This window comes from Podarcis raffonei, chromosome 10, assembly GCF_027172205.1.
Source record: "Podarcis raffonei isolate rPodRaf1 chromosome 10, rPodRaf1.pri, whole genome shotgun sequence".
In the NCBI taxonomy this organism is placed as follows: domain Eukaryota; kingdom Metazoa; phylum Chordata; class Lepidosauria; order Squamata; family Lacertidae; genus Podarcis; species Podarcis raffonei.
The window spans coordinates 34,983,568-35,006,675 of NC_070611.1; the positions used below are offsets into that span (position 1 = coordinate 34,983,568).

The following is a 23,108-nucleotide window of genomic DNA, read 5'->3' on the forward strand; positions in this document are numbered from 1 at the left end:
AGAAGCCGCAGCTTGGTTTTCGAACGGTTTCGGGAGTCGAACGGACTCCCGGAATGGATTAAGTTCGAGAACCAAGGTACCACTGTATATTTAAACTAGGGATGAATTTCTACCATACACACTTCAGAGACTCCTTATTCTTGAAGCAACCTATTACACCCCCTATAGTGTTGGGGACAGGCCTTTTTATCAATTGATAATTGGCTGGTATGTTTTGTGCAGAAAACAAGGACACAGAGAAACTACGAAGTTCACTAATACAAACCCCACTGAAATATTTTAAACTTCACAGTTGTTTTGGTCTTAAAGTATTTCACATGAATACATTCACTCCTACTGTAAGTTATCAGACGTCTCCGCTTTTAACAAGTGCAGGGGAAACTGTACATCAATAACATTCAAGTACTCCACAAAAGTCTGTTTTTCTGAAGTTGCAATACTTCAATGTTGTAGCAAAGAAGCACCGGCTCCTACACTTCTTTTTTTACTTAGAGGTCCCCCTTGGCCTATCCTGCATACTTAAGCAGGATAGTGTGTTTGTAAAAGAGCATTTCCCCTATATAAGTGCTAGCCAGCTTCCCCCAGTTTTGGACTTCGGAACAGACCCTGGTAAACCTGCTCACATAACTGATCACTAATGCAATTTTATAAACTTCCCAAAGAGAACCTGATGCTCCCTTGTATCAGCATGCACATAATTCAGATTTTAACGGGTATTAATATTTCCACAGCTGGGGTGATTCACGAGGAAGAATGTCAATAGGGTAGTGGGCAAATGTGCCTGTTTTCAAAACCTCTTCTCTCCTTTTTATGTAATAACTGATTATTTCTGTAAAAAAAGTTTAAGGCTCTGCATCCTAAGCTGCCCACACCTCTGCTGTGAGCAGGATTAGTCAGAGCTGTTGCTGGAGATCTCTAATCTTCTTTGAACAGAGCTTGCTGTTCTGCTCTGGTTGCCTTCGCTTTTCCGCCATGCCACAGGGTCTTCAAGGCTGCCAGGGGTCTTGAAAAACACTTCTTGGGGTGTGGAATGCATGTTCTTAGGAGTCAGCGGGGCTGCAGAAGACTATTCATAGGGAGAGACAAAAGGAATTCAGTAGCTGTTCTCTTTCAAATCCAATTCATCTAGCTCAGAGGTGGGGGGAACCTGTGGCCCTTTAGATACTGCGAGGTTACAACTCTCATAATCTCTGACCCTTGGCTATTCCGGCTGAGGCTGTAAAGAGTTCAGCATCATTTTGAGGTTCCCTGCCTCTGCAATCACTAAAATGAGTTGCAGATTGAGGTTGAATGGAGCGAGTAATTTCTAGATGGTAGCCATGGTCTTATAACCGGTTTCTTCCCCCATTAAAACTGTTTTGGTTGAAAAACCATGGGTGCAAGGAAGTTAGTCCCTCAGCCTATTTGAATTTGACCACCACACAGAACAGAAACCATTCAAATCTAGTATGAATGAATGTATGCCACTATGAACAGTTCAGGACAACCCCTGTATTAGCAGCACTTACCCAAATATCTAATTATCCCAGCCTTTAAGAGGCTCCAGTCAAAAAACAAAGCTGGACTCTACTCACAAGAGCTCCAGAGAATGATGGTGTTTAACATTAAAACAAGAGTGCTTAACTTTTAAGCATGCACTCAGTTGTATAGGATTGCATTAATTCGCCCTAGTTGCATGGTTCCTGATTGGGTGACACTCAATATAAGGAATTTCTTTACTGAAATCAACAAGAGAGTTACTGTGGTCTAGGGGTTAGTGTCGGGTTAAGACTTGGGAGACCAGAGACCAAATCCCCACTCAGCCATGAAACTCAATGGGTGGCCTCGGGCCAGTCACAGCCTAAACCACCTTGCAGGGTTGTGGAGATGAAAGAAAGAAGGGGAAAACCTTGAGCAACTTGGAGAAAAATATGGGATAGAAATACAATAAATACATAAAACCTGCGTAGGTCGTAAGTCCATATATGTGCTGGAGCTTATTATAAAGATGAGTGACTTTGCCCTGTGTGAGTGAGCGGAGGAGAATCCTAAATCCTAGCTTCATTTATAAATAAGCACCTGGCTGATTTCATAAATAGGAACTGCTGTTTACAAAATAATAAAATAAAACGTTTAGCAATTTTATGATCTTCAGCTGCCACAAAAGCGCCAGAGTTTTGAAACATAAGGTGATTTGGTTTAAACAGATGCATTTTACGCGCTCCCAATCTGAGCTTCATTCACACCCTATCTTTGCATTCTCACCTGCTGGAATTTCAGGAGGGTGACTGGGTGCCCCATGCAAACCGGCGAGTCTGCTTTAACGGAGCCGCAGGCAGACCCGAGGACAGGGCTCAGGTGTACAGCTGGCTGAATCTGCTGGTGTGGCTCCAGGGTTGGTAGCTGTGATGAATTTGGAGTGACGACTGCTGCTGGGGTCCCAATGAAAACAGGTGTTGTAGGTGCCAGGCCAGGCATTCTGAAATTCATGCACGTGACATTTGAGAAGGAGCCGGCAGGAGCGGAAGAAAGTTGGCTTGTGACCGCCGGGGAATAGATGAGAGGGAACGGTGCCAAGGCCGTAGATGGAACCATCATACAGGGAACGTTAAGCGAAGGCAAACGGCTTGAAGACAGGTTGACGGGACCAGGAGCTTGGTTGGCAGGAAACAGGAAATTAAACCCATTCAGTCCTAAACAAGAGAGAGAAGAACAGAGGCAGACATTTGCAGTTAGATGAGACAGTAACTGGCGGGATTCGCCTAGTTGGCCCCACCAGTGTAAACCCTGTTTGACTTCTGCTTGCACAATGGGGTTCTCCTCCCCCAAACTGACGTGTGTGTGTGATGAGAACCTCCAGACCAAAATACTGGGGAAATGCGACATTGAATTCCACCCACTGTATATCCTTCTCTCTTGAGAAAGGGCCAAGGTTGGTTCATGGGCTAGGGGTTCTCCAGCTCTGCTGTAGATTACGTTGGCAAACTACTGGCCCGGTGGCCATAGTAGCTGGGGCTGATGAGAGTTGGGGGGCACAGCACCTGGGGCACTACCTTGCCTGCTACTCTTTCTACAGGGCATGAGTGTTAAGCTTGAAAAATAAAAAAATCTGGACAGCTTCTGCTAAGCTTTACGAAGTAGAGATGATCTAGTAGATAGATAGCACGACTTCTCCATGCCACCCCAGACTTGGGGCAAGTTTGCTACAACAAAGGGGATAGGTAACAGTGAAAAGATTTCGATTTGGAAACTCCACCTCCCTACCTAGTAATCGGTCGTCATTTTGCATGAACCTAGTTTAAAGTATGTTCTGGCTAGATGCTACATCAGTACCTAGCTCCTAAGAGTAGCCTTACCAGCTGCAGGCTGCACATAGAGATACTGTGGCAAGAAGGACTGCTTGCCATTTTCTTGAGAGGCCTGTTCATTTTCCTTTGCATTTTCTTTCGAACACTTATTCCTAAATGGCTTTTCTTGCTCCCAAGTTTCCAAAGATTTAGCAGCTTCTGTAGCAGCAGGCACCCCTGCTTCGGGCTGAAGTTGGTCAATGGGACTGCAGTTACGATCTGAGGCAGATTCTGCATCTGTTGGCTTAGCGTTCTTCTAAGAAAAACAAAAGCACAATTCATTTCATTAAAGAAATGCAAAACAAAAGAGGTGCAGCTCTATTATGGGACTAGGACCCTAGCACAAATTATGTCTAGCTTTGAAAGGTTAAAAATAGTTGATCAAGGGATAAATTTATCATAAAATAGCTTTTTTTATTAGGGTCCTCCCCTACCCACCAAACCCAAAAACGAAATGAAGCTTTGATTTCCAATGGAGAACTGGCAGGAGTTAATTCATGCAACTGGCAAAAAATGACAAAGTAGTAAGAACCAATTATTTGTTTCTGAATGAGATACAGCAAGGACTGCTACAATCTTGAACAGGAAGCTGGGTGGGCAATGACTTAGTGATAGCATTTTGCCCTTGCTCAGTCTGACTGATAACTTGGGAGCGATTTTGCATCCAAATCCACTCATTAGGGAATCCTTCTGCTACAATGTCTGATTTGATTCACTGGAATGACTCATCCAGGCTTATTTGCATGGCATGTGGCACATTGCGGAGGTGTTGGTGGACCGGTGCTTCTGAGCAAATGGCGGGGGCCAAATGGCATTTTGACTTCTTCAAACTCTAGGAGACGTTTCGTTTATTTGCTTTCCTCTTCCAATACTGGAGGGATTGAACACAGAATCATGGAGTTGGAAGGGACCCTAAGGAAGAGATTCCTTCAATGCAGGAATACACAGCTGCCCCATATAGGGACTGAACCTGCAACCTCGGTGTTCTCAACACCACGCTCTTAACAAGCTGCGCTAGCCAAAAAAACATTCCTTGCCATTTATCACATGTCTCTATGATGACTTCTGCAGCACAGAGGGGAAGCAAATACCTCATGCTTTACAGCAAACACGTCAGGGGCAATGAATGCTGCCTAGTTCTCTGCAGTATGCTAATTCGTCTAGGTGAGGGTCATTTCAGTACAGCCTTCCATTTCTCCTGCTGCAATCAAAACCTGGATATTGGTCCAATGTATTTCTCTTACCTTAGATACCACCAGTGAAATGGGACCATCGCTCTGCTCCAGACTCTGCCTTTTTGCCGTTGGTTCCCCTTCAGTGGGAGGAACACGCCATTGGGAACTCCGCTTCTGACCTTTAACTGGAGACTCGGCCCCTTCTGATGGGCAGGGTGAAGCCTGGCCCTTGAGGTCCCAATTTCTCTTTTCTGGAGGACTTCCCCTCGAGAGACTCTCATGAAGACTGCCGCACAGCATGTACAGAGAGGGAGATGGCAAGTAAACAAAAGGTTGGTTGGAGAGCACAGTGGTTTTGCCAGCCTCTGACTTGGAAGCCGATAATCCTTGGTCATTTATCCCATTTGGCAGAGACGGCTGTGACGTGTCTGAGCTTGCATTTGAGGAGTGGGGAGGGAAGGTGTTAAGACAATAGTCTGAGTCTCCAGGGAGAACAGAGAAAGGGGGAATGATGCCCAGGTTTCCTGCTGCTTCGAGACCTTTGCTATAAAGACAAAGGGAGAGATAGTTAGCCTAGAACCATGGAACACGCTATTCTTGCTCTACTAAGAAAAACCTGATTTATTCTACTGGCTTAGGGAAAGAACTAAATCACCAAAAGGTTTGCATGCATGTGTCTATTTATTCCAGTTTAGGATGGGAAAATCCAATGAACAAGATTAGGCCTGAGGAAGGCTTGTTGCAATTTTCTGACGTGCACTGAAGGCCTTCACACCAGAAGGGCGAGATATAAATGTTTCAATGAAAAACAAATTAAAATAAACAATTTGCTCGGTCACAAAATGGCAGTGCCATATAAAAAACACACACCCTCCTACCGTCATTGCCACCCTTTTTAATGGCTTCACCTAGATTTAGACACTAACTAGAACATTATGTGATAAGTCACCATGTTATTACATGAGCAATTTTCTATGCAAAAGGTAAAAGGGGTTTAAAATTTATGCTAGACTTGTAAAAGAATAGGAGAATTGACACTCTATAAAGAGCTGTGTGGCCGAGGTGCTAGCTGATCAGTGCTATTCATGACAACACTCACAATGATGAGTACTCATTTCAGGAATTTTTATTTGCCTTATGAAATGAGCACTGGCGGCCAAACAAGATTCTCAGCAAGCTGTCTCTGCCGTGTTTAAGTTTAAGATGGTCCCATGCACATTTTACTCAACTTTAAATTCATATAAAGGACCACATCCTTGGATTTAATCCATCGCAATATTAGAACACCTGTGTTATCAGGATAAAATGGCCACTGGGTAACACAAGCTTTATTTAAATCCAGCTTCCTCTTTAGATTTGTTATTCAGTCTCTCCATGGTAGCACAGATAATTTTCGGAGGTGCCATTCATTATATTTTAGTGCAACCAAAGCTTCAAATTAGAGAGCTTCAAAATGTCTACCTTTGCTAAAACGTTAGATAGTTATTTACTTCACTTAGTGGGATGCATATTTTCACAACTATCAAGGAAACATCACACCCTGAGTTCACTTTATTCTGTGTGCTGCACCTTGTGCAAAGCCAAAATTTGTTCAAGTCTAATGAGCAATCCAACTGGAGCAGCTGCTGTACCCCATGAAACTCTTTGTGAAACACGCAAAGGCACAAACTGTTACTGAACCATGGCCTGTTCTCATAACATATGGATGTTGCACAACAGCTAAACTTGGAAGACTGAAGCTCGTTTTAATACAGACCAAAGCTTTTGCAGAATATCAAGCTTTAAAATCCACAACATACCTTGCGTCATCTTCCATCTTCTGGCAGCAAACAGATGCTAGATTTATCATTTTGGAGCAGCAGTCATCTGAAGAATGAAGGAAAAGCAGAACGCTGAATTAATTACCAACGGGTGACGGTTATGTTTGTACCGTATGAGAAACAGCCATGCAAACACCCAATCATGTCTTCTCTTGAGAAACAACTAAAATTCACAGAGAGACTTAGGAAGACAGGCAGCACCGTTGATGAGTACTGTTTCAGGGACCATGTATATAGGATCTGGTAATTATGCATTTTCTAGGCTCTGTCTCAGATGGGGCTGCAATGGAAGTATTGAGAGCATTCTTCGCTACGCTCCCAGTTCTTCCTTTGAAGTCACACCCTGAAGTTTCAATCACTTGACATCAGATTTCAGATGACTGTCACCCTCAAAGTGATTTGCAGTAGGCTGGACACTGCAGGTCCCTTCTCTAGCCTATATGAAAATACAGGTGTCCACAAATTTTGGCTGGTCATTGTCGACAGCTAAAACATCTGGTTGCCAGGATGCTTCCCCACTCGCCGCTGAGCTTGGGAATGCGTATGACTGTGAGAACGATCATCTTCCCACTCACCCCACAGCTCTCTAGCATGTTCACGTTGAGCTCCTCTTCCAAAGCTAAGCATGATACAAAATCAAAGAATCATAGAATTGTGGAGTTGGAAGGGACCAGGAGGGTTATCTCATCCAACCCCCTGCAATGCAGGAATCTTTTGCCCAATGTGGGACTCAGCCCCCTGACCCTGAGGTTAAGAGTCTCATTCTCTACCAACTGAGCTATCCCAGGTCTAGCCCAGCCCTTCTCTTGAGCCCAGAGTTCCCGCAATTGTGCTGCACTTCAGAGATCCTTGAAGAGGCCCTGAAGAACATCACAATATAGATACACATTTCTTTTGAGCTGGGAGGGGGGCCCTGTGTAGGATTGTTCTTGAAGCTGTACCCTCCAAGTGTCTCTGAGGTTCAGTGGAATTGCAGAAACTGTTTCCTCCTTCCTATCCCAGGAATTTATGGACCCCCCGGTGAAAATGGTGGCCTGGAATTCAGATTGATTTTTTAAACATATTCTATAGCTCAGCCCCGATACCTCCAACTTACACTCAAGCACAGTTTGTTTGCAGTTGGAGAGAGGCAACTCTATTGTTCCATAGGCCAAGGTAACACAGTACTTTCTGAGCTGGGCACCGTGCACCAGGCAGAGATGGGCCAATTGCCATTCTAGTAAAACCTTCAAATCACTTTATAAAGCCTGACAGTGCTGAAGTGTGAAAGTACTATAAACAGGATTGTTCCAGCCAGCTCCATCTTACCAGCAACCATAAAATAATATGTTCTCTTTCCATTTAAAGGGCTTTAATCTGCCTGTGCCAAATTCTAACAAAAGGAGCGCGCTCTAAGTTTAAGCTTGTGGAAAGGGAGCCGCTTTACCCGAAAAGAGATGCACAGACGCACGGCTGTTAGCTGGAAGCTTGTTAGCAGAGCTGGTGGGTTGGAGGAGCACAAGCCCTCCCCAGGTTACCTTGTTTTCCCCTGCGTGGGCTGCTGGGTTCTGAGCTGGCCTTCCTCTTGGCCACTTCGGAAGGCTGAGCCGCGCCAAAAGAAGCATGTCGCGAGAGCCGCTCTTTCCTACCGGCACAGGATTGATGGGGGACACGTGCCGCCCCTTTCGCTTTCGTCAAAGCAGCACAGGTCGGAATCTCCATCTTTATGCCACCTAAACAGATGTGTTCTTCGTTAAAATCAGCTCGCCAAAGGATGACCCGCAAGCCACGCTCAACATGAAGAAGCCCTGGAGCATCACTTGGGCAATAAACCAGTTCCATTGACAAAGCAAGACACTTCGCAGGTGAAGTGGAACAGCTATAATCGGAAGATGCCTACTGAGGCCCCTTGAATGGCGCCCTTGCAATGTTAAGGGTTGGGCTTTCTATTCTTCACATTACTCGAGTCTCCTTTACAAAAATACGAGAAACCATTTGAGCCAACCTGGGGTGGGTTGGTGCTGTTAAGGCTGTAAGAAATGCATAAGAAGAGATAATGACATAATATAAAGAATATTACCATTGTCTCCAGTGAACTCCACCGGCCCAATCCATTTGAAGGCTGGCTTACGACCTCTTTCCTCTGTTACATGCACTTTCTCGATGAGCCCAAGGCTTGTCAGGACATTGGCAATATCGTACAATCTCCGTACCTTTGCTAAAAGAAAACAAGTTTAATTATTGAACAAATGCATTATGTTACATTAAGATGTAACTAACCAGGCTGAAGAACTGCTACCAGAGAACCCAGAAGTCAAATCATGAAGAAGAGTTTGTATTTGATATCCCGCTTTATCACTACCCGAAGGAGTCTCAAAGCGGCTAACATTCTCCTTTCCCTTCCTCCCCCACAACAAACACTCTGTGAGGTGAGTGAGGCTGAGAGACTTCAGAGAAGTGTGACTGGCCCAAGGTCACCCAGCAGCTGCATGTGGAGGAGCGGAGATGTGAACCCGGTTCACCAGATTACGAGTCTACCGCTCTTAACCACACCACCACACTAGCTCCCCATGAGGACTGGGTACAAAAAATATAATATATTTTAGGTCTTTGGGGTGGGTGGATGTGGTCTGAACTATTACTCTTGACCGGTGGATGAATGTCCTAGCAAAATTACTATGCATAAAGATTTATATCTGGAACATGAATACGCCATATTCAATAAGAAAAAAAACCATAAAACTAATTGTTTTATATTATAGTCCTTGAGTTCAAACCTTGGTCCTACATAAATCAATGAATTGATTTTAATCCAGCAGGATTGCAGCCTCTTTAAAATACATTCATAACCCAATCTAGGATAATAAATTTCGTTTCAGAGCTTTGTGTGCTGTTTTCATTTTAGGCAGGACCACAGGGGATCATTTTATCGTTTAGTTTTAAAAATCTGTTTTCAGTGCACAGTGGCCAAGTAATCATTTAATATTCGTGTACACGCATGCACACACTTTGCATCCTGCACAGGCTAAGGTTTGAACTAGGCTCCTGTATCACCTGCATGACATGATGCAGGGCCATCGTGTTCCATATGAATCCCACCCCCCTAAAAAAATCTGAAAAACCAAGTATGTTCCCTTGTGATGTCAGTATGACTGTTATTCTCTGCAGTGACTAAATGATAATTCATCCCAGAAACAATCTTACTTTTAAACTTGCTGTGATCTGCTGTATCCTGGCTTTCTTCTATCAATATTTTCGCTGCTATGTCGAGAGTAACTATCTTGGTCTTCGAGACGAGGAACAGCATGACAAATTTTTGGCTCATAATCCTCAACGACTTGTCCTTTCTGCTGTTTGCAGACGCTGTATTACAAACACAACCCAAGTCTCAGCATGCTACATCTATCACAGCCAAGAAAGCGTTTTGAAGGCTTCTCAAGCAGAAAAAAAGAAAAACATTTCCTTGTTGGGAAGCAGGTTTCTTTAATGAGCAGAAAATAATTGCCTATAGCAGATGGGCAGTTGCACTTTAACTCTCTTAAGGAAAGAAGGAAGGTCATAGCAAAGTATCTTGAAGGAGTATGTGGAAAGCAGGACAATCTGAGGATTTTATTCTGCGTATAATATAGGAGCAAAGAAGAGTGAAATCAGAAGTTAGAAGGAAGCACCAGAAGAAAAAGGATATGTCGGATAACTTATTTTATCTATTTATAAAAGCATTTATATAGCACCATTTATAAACGGCCTTGGCCTCGTATACTTGAGGGAGCGTCTCTACCCCCATCGTTCTGTCCAGACACTGAGATAAGCGCCGAGGGCCTTCTGATGGTTCCCTCACTGTGAGAAGCGAAGTTACAGGGAACCAGGCAGAGGGCCTTTTCGGTAGTGGCGCCCGCCCTGTAGATTGTCCTGCCATCAGATGTCAAGGAAATAAACAACTATCTGACTTTTAGAAGACATCTGAAGGCAGCCCTGTTTAGGGAAGTTTTTAATGTTTTATGTTTTATTGTGTTTTTAGTATTCTGTTGGGAGCTGCCCAGAGTGGCTGAGGAGACCCAGCCAGATGGGCGGGGTATGAATATATTATATTATTATTATTATTATTATTATTATTATTAACTGCAATATCAGGGCAGCGTTTGGGGCAACAAGAGATGGCAATGACGCAAGAGCTGACCCTGATATAGTTCCACCATTTGGACGAAAAGAAGTCTTGTCCCCCCAAAAGATACAATCATGTTTCAATGCAGTAATTTACTTCAAAAATAAAAATCGAACACCTGTCACATGTTGATGATGGCAAGGACCTCTCTCTTATTCTGCCAGTAGCCTTTGCTAACTTACCAGACGGACAATCTGTCTCCGAGAAGTCAAGCAACTGCCGGTCTTGGAAATCTAGAAAAGTCTCTTTTTTGTGTTCTCCAAATTTACAGTCAAGGTCTAGCTCTTTATGCTGGAAAGAAGCCATAAGTTCTTCGTATTTCTGCAGCTCTCCTATTTCCTGGAGGTTTTTGAGCGTTTGACTCAAGCTGTGACGACCGTGCCAACAGTACTGATTCTTAGCTACTCGGCTAACGAGATCAAGAGACTCCAAGACATTCACTATGTCATAAATTCGTCTACGCTCAACCCCTAGATGTGGAACGAAAAGCAAGACAAAGAGAATAAAAGCAAAACATCGCAAAATACACCAAACAAAACAAAACTCCCTTTCCCAGGCACATTACAAGACAAGTCATGGTGGTATTCTACTCCCAAAACAAGGAACACAATTATGGACTCGTGTTCTACTGTTTAGCAACCAGACAAGATACAGACACAACAGCTGTCAAAAGAGCAAAACTTTTCAGTGGCTCGTTAGAGATGTGCTGTAAAGTTATATAACAGGAGAAAACTGGTCTCTTCGGGGCTACTTTCCATATTATACAAGCCATAGAGACTTTCACATAATTCTAGCTGAAGCATTCGCATCACAGCGATGTCTCATGGTCTGCCTAGCTTGGCCTGGCCTGGTGTGTGTGTGTGTGTTTGTGTGTTAGGTAACACCAAAGGGTTAATATGGTGTCTCTGGCTTAAAAACAGTTCCCAAGCATATTGTCTCCCCCTCAGCCTCAACAACTTGTTTTTGAGGGAGGCGCCCTGGATACCGCTTCTGAGCAGGCCTGCATAGGACTGTGTGTTCAAAGTAACCTGTCCAGGTCCTTTGGCTCAGAGTTATCCTATAGGAGGGCTTTTATGGCTTGATCACAATTTGGATTGTAGCCCACATAGCTACTTCTGTTAAAATGATTTATCTTTGTTTGGGTGCCTCAAGGTGGAAGCATTCAGCTTGAGAAGTGCTACATGAATAGTCAATCCCTACATCATCCTTTCATGTCTAGACACTCTCGTTATCATTTGAAAACGCCAATCCCGGAATGAAAAGCTCTATGTGAGAAGTAGCTCATGATTGTCTATACCTAGACATTTAATTTAATTTAAAATATCAATTAGGCAGTTATTAGTTTGTCACACAGAACAAGAGAGAACAGGTTGCTGACTACCATCCCAGTGTTAAACTAAGCGGCCTTTGCCACTGCTAAAGGGACAAACAAAAGTACCAGAGTTCCTAATAACACCGCCTTCTGAGGAATTAGTGTGGCGGTGATAGGAAATCTTCACGTAGTTAGAATCTCTGTCTCTCCCCCACCCCCAATAAAAGAGTAAATAATGTATAGTTACTTAGTCAAAAACAGCATGTGGCTTTGTGGCGCTTGTTACAGCATTAAAATCTATGCAACGATCCTTAAATTTGCATGGCAACATCCATAAATTATCCCCGTTAACAGAAGAAATGCTACTAAACTGTAAACTGCAGTCAAGTCCTCAGAGAGAAAGAAAGTTATTCCGGCGGTAGCCAATGTGGTACCCTCCAGGTGTTATGGGCATACACGAGGCACCCCCAACCTTCAGCCCTCCAGATGTTTTGGACTACAATTCCCACCATCCCTGACCACTGGTCCTCTTAGCTAGGGATCATGGGAGTTGTAGGCCAAAACATCTGGAGGGCCGTAGGTTGGGGATGCCTGGCATACATCATCCCCAAACAACACAGCCTATGGTCAGGGATGATTGGACTTGTAGTCCGTAAGATCTGATGGGCACTACATTGGCTGCTCTTTAGGGTTATTCGGAGTGGACGGCAGTGCAGCGGTATGCTGATGGGGCAAGAGAAGGCAGCCTACTTTGTATTAAAACACAGTTGCCACCCACCTCCTTCAAGTATTTATTACTACTATTCTAGGATGGACAGGCAGAAGATTTGAAACTGTTGGGCTCTGGGTGTAGTTGAGTTGTTGCTGTGATGTAGAGCTCCCTTGAATTACAATGTCGACGTCCGCTTCAACAAGGCTTGGAATTCACCTGGGAAAGGGGATGGTACCGCGAACTTGTGGTAGAGTCATCCACCCATTTATTCATGCTCCAGGTGAAGATTTACAGCTGGGACCAAGCAGTGTCCCTGCATCATCACTCACAGGCTAAGCCACAGATGACACTATTAATTGGAGTTTAGGGAACTATGAAAATGGTGCTCAAGTGGAAGCGGAGAGGTGCCCCCCCCTTCAGCAGCAGATCTGGGGCGGTGAGCCTATAGTGAAAATGACTTAGCGCCCTGCTCAATATTTCTTGACGCTGTCACATCTCATTACATCTTCCATTAAACTTCCTTTAGCAAAAGGCTACACAAATCTGCCCTAACAACACCATGTCAAAAATCTATTTTAAGAAAATATGCTATGCAAACAGAAAGATGAAAAATAACTTTATACATATTTATGTGAAACTTCCTTCTGTGCCAGATCAGACTATTGAGCCCAATACTGCTTTACTCTTACTGGAACATAAAAAAGCTGCTTTGCCTTATACAAGATATCCCAGTGTTGCCTCTTGTGACTAGCAGTGGCTATCCAAGCTCTCCGACAGAGGTCTTCCCTATTATCTGCAACCTGCTCCTTTTAACTCGAAATTACAGGAGTTGAACTTAGCAACTTCTGCCCCCAAAGCAGTTTTCTATTTCAGTCCTAAAACAATTTGCTTAGAAACAAGACCTAGCAGTTACAATTCTTGGAAGAAATGTGCTCTTCCAAATACTTGTGTGCAAGCCATTTATTAATTAATGTAATTTATAGGCCACAGAATTTTCAGGGCAGCTCACAACAAGAAATGCATAGAATGTCACAGCCCAAATCTAGTTAAATAAAACATATTTGGGTCCATCTGATTTTCCACCTCAGGTTTACATCTAGTAAGAAACTGCTGTATATATTAAATATCCTGTTTCAGATAATTGATAAGTAGCATCGGGGGGAATATTTTCAATTTCAGTCATTGAGTTTTCATGCCAAAAAACCCCCTGGACCTTCTCCCATGGAAACACCACTGAAATGCATGGGAAATTTCACGAGAGGATAGTTAATTTAAATGGGGTTTGTAAGGAGAACTGCTTGCCTTAAAGGGGCTACTATCTAGTTCAACCGGAGCATTCATTCCTGCAGTCAGTATTCCTTCCTTGCATACGTACCAAGACTAGAAGCCACTTCGTCCAAAGAAATTGTTGTTTTTTCTGCTGATAAAGGATAACTGGGGTAGCGGGCTAAGAACTTTTGGCACAGCAGCCCTAAGCTTTTCTGCTTTCTGCTGGGTCTCTGCTTTTCATATTCATCCACTGTTCCATCATCTACGGTGCCACACTAGAAACAAATAAAATGGGTTGTAGTTGCCTGGTTTTTGAAATAACACTTTGTTATATGGCACGGCACCAGCAATACATGTTGTATTTTTAATATGTAAGACCTGGACTTTCAGCAGGAAAACGAAATACATGCATAAGGTATTAAGCAAGTCTAGAAAGTGGAGTTGTAGATCAAGGATAGCCAAGTAACCTCCGGACGTTGCTTGACTACAACTCCCATCTCCCCTGACCATTGGGCCAAGACAGCAGCATGGCGGACAGGTCTTGGACACTGGTAGCTCCTCTGACAAGCAGGACAGTACTGGGAATGTCGTGGTTTGCAAGGCGGCAAGGATAAAACTGGTCTGCTGTTGAACGTAATGAGCAACACTGCATATTAGTTTTGATTGGGAGCCTTTCCACCTATCTCTAGAGGGATAGACCATTTCAACTTCACGAAGCACCCCATACCAATTAAAAACAATTGGCCTAGGGGCATAGGAAGCTGCCTTTTACTAAGCCAAGTAGCTGGTCCATCTAGCTTTTGCCCACACTGACTGGCAGCAGCTCTCCAGGGTTTCAGAAGGGACATTCCCATCCCTACCTGTAGATGCTTCTGCATGCCAAGCAAATACTCTGCCACTAAGCTGTAGCCCTTCTGCTGCCTGCAGGCTTACAGCCCCAAAGGCACAACACAAGGAAAACTGGATGCAGAAGAAAGAGGGCAATTTTGAGAGAAAGCTCTTTAGCAACCCCGAAGGCCAGGTTTCATACCACAAAAGAAAATGTCTGAAGCCTCTTACACTATAGTGAGTTTAATTGGCCTCTGCACCTAAGAGAAATCTTAAAAGATGCTGGAATGGCTCCAGTAAATAACTTTGGGGGCTACTGCAGTGCAACAAGTGGTCCTTAAAAGGAACATTTGTTAAAACAGCCTCAAATGCTGAAAGAAACTGCAGCTTACATTCCCCCACCACCTGAAGTTGTATTTTAAACAAGAATGTATGAAAGCGGTTCTCACTAGATTGGTTCTGGGAGTGACCATTCTCAGGAAGATTTCGGCTGCCTTAGGTAGCACTATGTTTTATGGTGCATGGTGGGGGCAGATTTCGGCCTTTGTATTTTAAAGAATTTGCAGAAAGCGTTTCTAAACAGGAACTGCTGATTTTATCCAAGGGGAGCAAGATTAATATGGCCAGTGAGTACAAGTAATCATGCTTTGAACAGGGAGCAGCCAGCATTATTTGGAGAAGTTCACCAGAGGCACAATACAGCAGCTGGATCGGAGTGTACTTTAAACCACAAAGGGGTAGCGTAAGGCTCACTGGACCTCCTTTGCTATTTATTAGAACCCAGCAGCAGCCAGCAGGGTGGGGCCACATTGCTACCCTGACTTCCCAATGCTGCAATTCGCAGGGGCTCACTGAGGGAGTTCCAAGGAGCTCAGGGTGGCGTGTGTGCAGCAGCAAGTGTATTGGCTCTGCTACCACCCAGAGCTCCCTGCGCCTCGCCCCTCTCATTCTCCGTAAGCAGCAGAAACACACAGCGTGGGCAGGTTGGGGCAGCAGCCAGTGCCCCACCCACACTGCTCCTCTGGCTCCTGCTGCTGGAACCCGAGGATGTACCAAGCAGCCTGGTGTAAAAGACACACAGTGAGCCAAGGAATCCCTTTTCAGTACAAAAACCGAGCTCAAAGTCTAACTCATGCTAATGAGCTTTCTTTATTTCGGCAGCCTAATTTCAGAGGGGAAAGTTGTACAGGCTGTCATGATGATTGTTTTATTATTATGCTGTATGTTGTTATTTATTATTATGCTCCATAAAGTATGTTTAATGTTGCACACCACCCTGGGAGCTTTTGATGAAGGGTGGTATATAAATAAAATAAATTAAAAAAACATTGTTACTGCTTTTGTAAAACAATTGGGAGCCAGAAATCACTGCTCTGCTGCAAACTATCTAGAGATCTACCAGTGGATCCCAATCTACTACCTACGCCCCCCACTTTGAACCAGGGAGGGGTCAACTCATTGACATGAGGATTTCTGAAAAACAGGAGAAGAGTAAATTTTTTTCATATTTTATGTATACATAATTACATCTTTTTAATTCATGATTCCAGTGACACAACAGCTGGTAGTCATTTATTGTGCAATATATTTGTAATGGCAGTGAAATTTTTTTTATTTTTTTTTTTTTGGGGGGGGGAGGTTTAGAAAATTAAGTGTCTTGCTCATGTCACTTGGAAAGCACAAAGAGTCTGCCTGCTCCCCCATGCATTCTTGTTTCTAAGGAAAGTTCACACTCTCTAAATCTTCCATGCTGGTGGCCCCATGAAGCAGCTGTGCAGAGGAAGTAATATGTGACAGTACAGCTCAAAATGGCAGGCGAAGAGACAACAAAGGAAGTGGCACTTTGGTTATGTGAGCAGAAATAGGAGAACGGCTGCTAAAAGTCAAATCAGAAAAAATTGGGAGAGCTGTCCACAAATCAGATAAATGAAGAAGGCTACAAATGAAATATTATTTAGTTCAAACAGATAATAAATGACTAATTCAAAACAAATGTGCTATGGAAAGTCTCTCTTACCTGCAAGGAATCGGGAAAAGCGTCATTAAATTCATTGTTCTCAATTGGCCTGAAGAGCTCCTTCTTCTTTTCTCTGTCCCGCATGTCAGGGCTAGCAGCACTAATAAGCATCTTTAGGTTAGCTGTCGGGGTCCATGGATCTGCCAGGGGCCTATCCGTCAGCTTAACAGGTGTAATTGGACTTCTCTCGGGGGTGCAGGTTTTTTGCTTTGACAAATCAATGGGTTCATTTTTCATAGGAGTCTTTGGGGTCATTCTGGGTCGATCAAATATGTTTTCCTATTAGAAAGAAAAGATAGCTTTGGAGATAACTGGAAGGCAGAGAAGCAGCCAATCAATGCTGTGGTCCAATCGTACCAGGAAACAGTGGCCTGCTTAGTTACAAATGGCTCCCATAGAGATCTACAGGGAAAGGTACACAGGCTAAAATTTAGGATGGAGTTGAGAGGGAACCTCATCCCAGACCCTTGTGTCTCAAAGGAAGGAGACAAGTTTATATCCAGTGCATTGCTTTACCTTAGCCATATAGGCAGGGAAATAAAGCTCCCCCATTTTAGAAGAACTCTACTACTATACAGTCATACCTTAGTTCTTGAATGCCCCGGAGCTCGTACGTTTCGGCTCCGGAACAATCGAAAACCGGACATGAGTGTTCCAGTTTTTGAACGTTCTTTTGGAAGCCAAACATCCAATGGGGCTTCCACGGCTTCTGATTGGCTGCATGAGCTTCCTGCAGCCAATCAGAAGCTGCATTTTGGAAGTCCAATGTTTCGGAGGTGGAATGGAGTTCCAAAACGGATTCCATTCGACTTCCGAGGTACGACTATATTTTACTTCCTACATGCCCACTCAACTGCTTCAGTCTGGGGAACTGGCACCATTACAGCTGCCACATAATATTATTCCACAACTGAAAGAAAGTGATATTTTAATACCTGCATATTAGAACTCCCTGCCTACTGACAGCAGACAAGAACCTCTGCTGGCTCTTTTCGGGACCTGCTCAAAACAGGTTTTGTTTAGGCAGGTCCATCCCAACATGTAGAAGTTGGGGTGTTTCAGTCTCTTGTACTGTTAATTTTTCTATCATTTTAAAATCTTTTTAATTGTAAATTTTAATATTTCATGTAAGCCACTTAGAGGCTCTATTACACCCAAGCAGTATGTAAATTTTGTTAAATAAAAATAAATGAAATAAATATCTGTGACCCCCCTCACATCCCAGCCCCCACCAACGGACACTACCCTGAGGTGCTAGGATGTTTTAAGAGCAAGTTATCACACAGCCACATAGGCCCTCCCTCTAAACACGCTTCACCCAATACAATGACAGGCATTTTGTTCAAACATATTGTGCCTGAGCTAAATACCTGTCAGTCCAGTAGCAAAGACCAAAATACAGTTTTATGGTCAGGGAACAATGCTCAAGGTTAGCATTGTTCCTAAGATTAGCGATTTAATTTTTGCCATAGGATTAAACGCCCTTCATGTAAATGGGTGAAAAGTGGACTGAAACCAGACAGTGGATTGGAACAACCCCGGGGGGGAGGGGGGGGATACAACTTTTTGTCCCAGGCTCTGATGACCACAATATGTGGGGAGAGTCCAGTTATGTCAAATTTAAGCCTATTTACCCTGTTCATAGAACGCAGTGGAAGCCATTCACCAGCATAGGCCCTTGACATTTTCATAAACCTATCCAGATTCATAGCTGTCAACTTTTCCCTTTTCTTGCGAGGAATCCTATTCGGAATAAGGGAATTTACCTTAAAAAAAGGGAAACGTTGACAGCTATGTCCAGGATACTATTTCTTGGTCACAGAAGAACATGACAGAACCTATGGAAATTACTTCTGTACATTCTGAAATCTTATATTGGTTACCAATACTTAAAATACAGGGAAAACCCAGTTTTTAAATTGTGCAATGCTTTCACTCTTTTCTGGAAGGGATAACAAAAATACATACACACAATTCTCTTTAAAAAAATCTCAATTAAAATCAAATTAACTGGGTTAAAAATAGTTGCTAAGTTGATGAATGCACTTGGAGAAAATTTCACATTGAAACTATACATTTCTATCTGTGGGAATTGCCAAGGTATGATTGTACAAATCTCTGAAGAAAACTGTCTATTGAACAAGTATCTCATCCCTGTTCTGTGTGATACATCATACTGACTCATGTATTCTTTAACCAGTGATTAAGTTCATTTGGCAGGGATTTAACAGACTCACTAATCTGGTCTATTGCATATTTTGCTTGACTTAAATGCCAGAGACGCAGGCCTGGTTCACACACTGTGGTAAAGGTTCCGTGCAAGTGGGCTCCTGAGAAAGCCCACAAGTCACTTTGGCTGCAAAGTCTGACTTAGCATCCCACACAAATGCAGGTTCATGTTTCAGTTCCCTCTTCACTAACCATGTGCTGTATGGTGTCATTCAAACCCAGGCTTGTAGTTAAGGACTCTTCTCACTAAACACAAGTTGTAGTGAGGAAAAGCATAACCATGGACCCAGGTATCAATGACATGCTAAGCCAACCTTGGCTGAGCTCAGGAGTAAAAATAGACTGGGGCTGCAAGGTCCCAATAAACCAGAGTTTGGCTTACTGTGACATGCAAATGAAGCCACAGAATTCCCTCTCAGCTGTGGCCCAAACTTTAGTCTGCTTATTCCATCCTATAGAACTCACTTTGTGAGGGCCAAATTGAGTTTTCTTTCGTACTGCGTTTCTCCTGCAAGACACCTTAGTTTTCTGCTACTTCAGATTTAATACATCTTACCAATATGGTCATGCCAATGCACGCTGCTGTACCAGTACCATGTTTCTTACTTAAACCTCCTGCTTTTGGAAACTTTACAAGGCTGAAAAACAATTGTACTGCCCTCACTGGGACATCTATCTAGCTTTTCTGGTGGGAATATAACCACAGCAGTCAACAGTCATATAGACTTGCATTGCCTGTTTGGTTAGCTAGTGTTAGAGATCTACTATAGATAACCGACAATGTCAAAAGAGCCAAAAGTGATTGCAGAACTTGAACTGATTAATACCTACAATGGCAGCAAACTGAGACAAGCATTTTTTAAAAATTTTTTTAATGCTTTAAAACTATTGTACCAGAGAGCAAGATTATTTGTATACTTAATTGAGCTTTCTTCTGGCTTCTTCACTTTTACACACACATTGCTTGTAAATTTCCAGGCCTATTGTTCCACTAGCAGCTAGTCACTGCTTTTGCAGATTAAAAAGTGCTATTTTGAGGTGAAGGTTGTGCTTCCCCCCTTAGATAAAATCTATAATGTGAGGCTCCAGTCAACATAGAATGTAGCATCTCAGGAGAAACCAATCCATTACATTGACTTGTACGCCTCATTGATACAGGAGATCTCTTGATGTATTCTGTTTTTGCTTTAATGCAACTGCCAAGTGTGTGTGTCCCAGTTTGAACGGAACAGCCCTTTCCTGGAAGGAAAGCTCATCTCTGAAGCTGCAGCGGAGCATATAACTCCACTCCTCTCATTTGGTTAACAGCAGCTTCAGAATGGTTGGAAGATAAAGGGTTAAGTACCCCTCCCCCAATGCCACTGCTCCATTCAAATCCAGACCACTGCATTAAAGTAAAAACACTTGACACTGGAGACATCTTTCTTGCTGTGCTTTCTGTTTAATCAGGAGCACCTCTTCAGGTTTACTGTTTCATATCTGAAACCAGGTATCGATCCATTTTGCTCAGTGAGAGCACTAGTAGGATACAGTACTGCATCAGCTTCAACCCTTTCACAGGTCTGCCACAAACATCCAATCAGGAATGACAGGATTGTCCATAATCCCATGCCCATATGGCAAATGTCTTGCACAAAATCTCATTAATAGAAAAAAATGACTCCTCATTTCCTTTAAAGGGCAGGGGTGGAGAAACTGGCTTTCTGTGAAATTAGAACCAAGGGGAAGATCTTTCAGTGCCCAACTGAAAGAGTGATTAAATATGTAAATTATTACAATTTTATTTTTAAATTTTATGGAGCTACTAACTATAATCATACTTAAAATGGTTTTGTTTTTTTGAGTTGGACATTACAGGTAGGTTTTACTACTTTGGAATATTGTAAGTTTCACCATGATTTTAATAAATGAGAACACAGTTTAGAACAAAGCCTGACGGCCGTGAGCAGTTTTGAAAATACAGAACTGGGTGTTTAGGCACCTGCTTACCTTTTGAGCACTTTCCCCATCTTCATCTATAAAATCCCTTTTTCCATGTCTCAAGCTGATCAGGTCTTTTAGCGTTAAGCAGTTAACCTCCATCTGTAAAATTGAAAGTTGCACAAGAGGGTCAGCACTTTACATCATCTCCCACCTAAAAAAAAAAATCAGCTTTCAGGTCCTCTTCAAACCCCAAAATAATTCAGGCAAAGCTTATGAAGTTCAGTGTTTTCTAAACTATCGGGTATTAAATTAAAAAAACAGAACAAACTCAAAATAATAGAAGGATCAGATTGGAGGCCAAGGCGGCGGTGAAGAAACGTATTACAGTATTAAAATATCTTCAGATTCAGTAGAATAGGTAGAAATTGGCCTGGGAGAGGAGGTGGGTGTCCCCGAAAAGTGGGGATCTTCTGAGGGCGAATCTGTCATTTGGGAGCTCAGGGTGTTCGCCCCGGGATCAGTTACTTTTGGCGCAAAGAACCTGGAAGTGAAATCCCAGCTTTGAAACTGAAGCGGGACAGAAACTGCCCACCTCGCAGCCCAAGGCGGTTGAGCGAGACTCGCGCCCTGAGAGCGGGAGAGACCCCGGCCCCCCTCCCCAAAAGGTGGTCTCCCGCCCCCGCCATGAAGCCTCTGGCTCGGCCGCCCCCTCGGTGCAGCCGTAGGGAAGAAGACGGCGGCACAAGCGCGGGAGACCCACCTCCCATTTTTCCCGCCCCGCAAGAAAAGTTCAAGAAACTTACATTTTTTTTCTCGAGTTTCCTTCCTGTCCTCTCAAAGGGAGCCCTTCGCGTCAGCGCCTCCGGGCCCGCTCAAGCCGCAGCCGGGCTTGAGGCTCATGGGGGTGCCTCCGAAGGGGAAGAAAAAGAGCCCCCCGCCCCAATTCGGCGTTGACCTCCCGCGCCCTTCCTCCCTCGCTTGCGCTTGCGACGTGCCTGCACTGGCCGCTTCCCCGCAGCCCCGAGATTCCACTAGGCGCTAAAGCTTCTATTCTGGCGCCCTGCAACATATTTTTACAATCCGGCCAATCAGGCTCTCTCCGACGGGGCGTCCCCCTGGCGTTCCCGCCAATCAGATCGAAGCCCTGGCTCGGCGAGTTTGGCGCGGCATTCGGCGCGCTCTTGTCCCAAGGTCCCGCGCCGACGCGGTGGGGAGCCTTGCGGCTGTTTCCCCGCCGCCTCTGCCGCCCTCCTCCCACCTTGCGCCACCTGGGCCGCCCCGCTGCCGCCGCTGTCGCTAGGCAGGAGGAGCGGGCAGCTGCGGATAATAAGAGGCGGCGCAAGGGAACAGATGGGGAAAGCTGGGCGGGAGGGGGGAAAGCTGGGCGGGGGGGGGGGAACCTGATCCTCGGCGACGCTGCGAAGGGTGGCGGGACCCCTCGGCTTCCTCCCTCCCTTGCAAGTCTGCCGTTGGCAGCTTGGGCCCCGCCTGGAATCGCTAGCGATGACAGGAAGTACGGAGCTTTCCCAGAGGGAAATACAGAATAAAACGAAGCGCCCTTTTGTTTTCCTGGCAGACAAGCGTTTCTGGAAAATAGGCACATTCAGACGTGCAGTTTGATAAATAATTTAAATGCGCCCAGTTTGCCTGGCTGGCAGAATTTTCACGTGATTCCCACCTTTTAATGCACCAGGTCAGATTAAAGCCAGGCGCCCTGTGGCTAGAAATGCGGCACAAAAGGAAGCCTGGATGAACCCTTCATTCAGAGTTGCTTCTTCACACGTTAGGGATTTCCTACACGTAAAAAAGTGCTCATCTGTAAGCTGGGGAGGCTTGTGAGGAGGTTGCGCTGCTGTGAGTACGTTCTCTAGCTGAAAGCTATGACTAGCTGCACACCTGTAGCAAGAAACCTGTTGGATCGTCCCATATTGATATGTGTGCTTATGTAGCAGCTTTGGACCAGAAAACAATTTTATTAGTTTCCAGATGTCCCTACCAAGTACAGCAGAATGCCCATATTTAAAAAGAGAGAGTGAAATCAAAGTTATATGAAGTATTCAAAAAGCTTGCATCTCTTTGGGGATTTTTTTTTAATGTAGCCCCCTGTCCATGCCCAAATCTATGTGTTCCCTAAGCCTTAAACCTTAAAAATCTAAGTGGTAGTGACTTAGTTATAGAGCCTGACTGCCTGTTAAAGATTGAGCTGCATAACGAAGTACACTTCTGACACCCAAACGAGTAACTGGGGAACAGCATGACCCATAAGACAAGCTGGCTGTGCCAGATATAGAAGCAGTTTCACACACTTTGGAAACTAAGGTGCTTTTCAGTGTTGGATAGACAGCAATCTTTTTCT

At 44.1% G+C, this 23,108-nt stretch overlaps 1 protein-coding gene across 3 annotated transcripts; it reads right to left on the reverse strand.

Annotated features, from left to right (window-relative positions):
• Positions 1–772: 772 nt before the first annotated feature.
• E2F7 (E2F transcription factor 7) lies at positions 773–22,087 on the reverse strand. Of its 3 annotated transcripts, XM_053405786.1 has the most exons (13): positions 21,556–22,087; positions 20,819–20,911; positions 16,601–16,879; positions 13,862–14,030; positions 10,645–10,932; positions 9,505–9,663; positions 8,381–8,518; positions 7,839–8,033; positions 6,301–6,367; positions 4,571–5,045; positions 3,336–3,582; positions 2,245–2,672; positions 773–1,066 (listed from the first exon to the last, which is right to left on the reverse strand). In XM_053405786.1, the coding sequence occupies exons 2-13, from the start codon at positions 20,909–20,911 to the stop codon at positions 890–892; spliced, it is 2,715 nt and encodes a 904-aa protein (XP_053261761.1). In that variant the 5' UTR covers positions 21,556–22,087; the 3' UTR covers positions 773–889. The 3 variants fall into 3 exon arrangements, with proteins under 3 accessions (XP_053261761.1, XP_053261763.1, XP_053261764.1); XM_053405788.1 differs by lacking the exons at positions 20,819–20,911; positions 21,556–22,087 and adding an exon at positions 18,235–18,336; XM_053405789.1 differs by lacking the exons at positions 9,505–9,663; positions 21,556–22,087 and having other exon boundaries at positions 20,819–20,963.
• Positions 22,088–23,108: the final 1,021 nt, after the last annotated feature.

Coding starts and splice junctions, on each gene's coding strand:
- E2F7 (XM_053405786.1), bottom strand. CDS start 20,911: ATGGAGGTTAACTGCTTAACGCTAAAAGACCTGATCAGCTTGAGACAT. Junction 16,880..20,818: donor ATGGGGAAAGTGCTCAAAAG/GTAAGCAGGTGC, acceptor TCTTTCTAATAG/GAAAACATATTTGATCGACC. Junction 5,046..6,300: donor AAGATGGAAGATGACGCAAG/GTATGTTGTGGA, acceptor TTGTCTTTATAG/CAAAGGTCTCGAAGCAGCAG.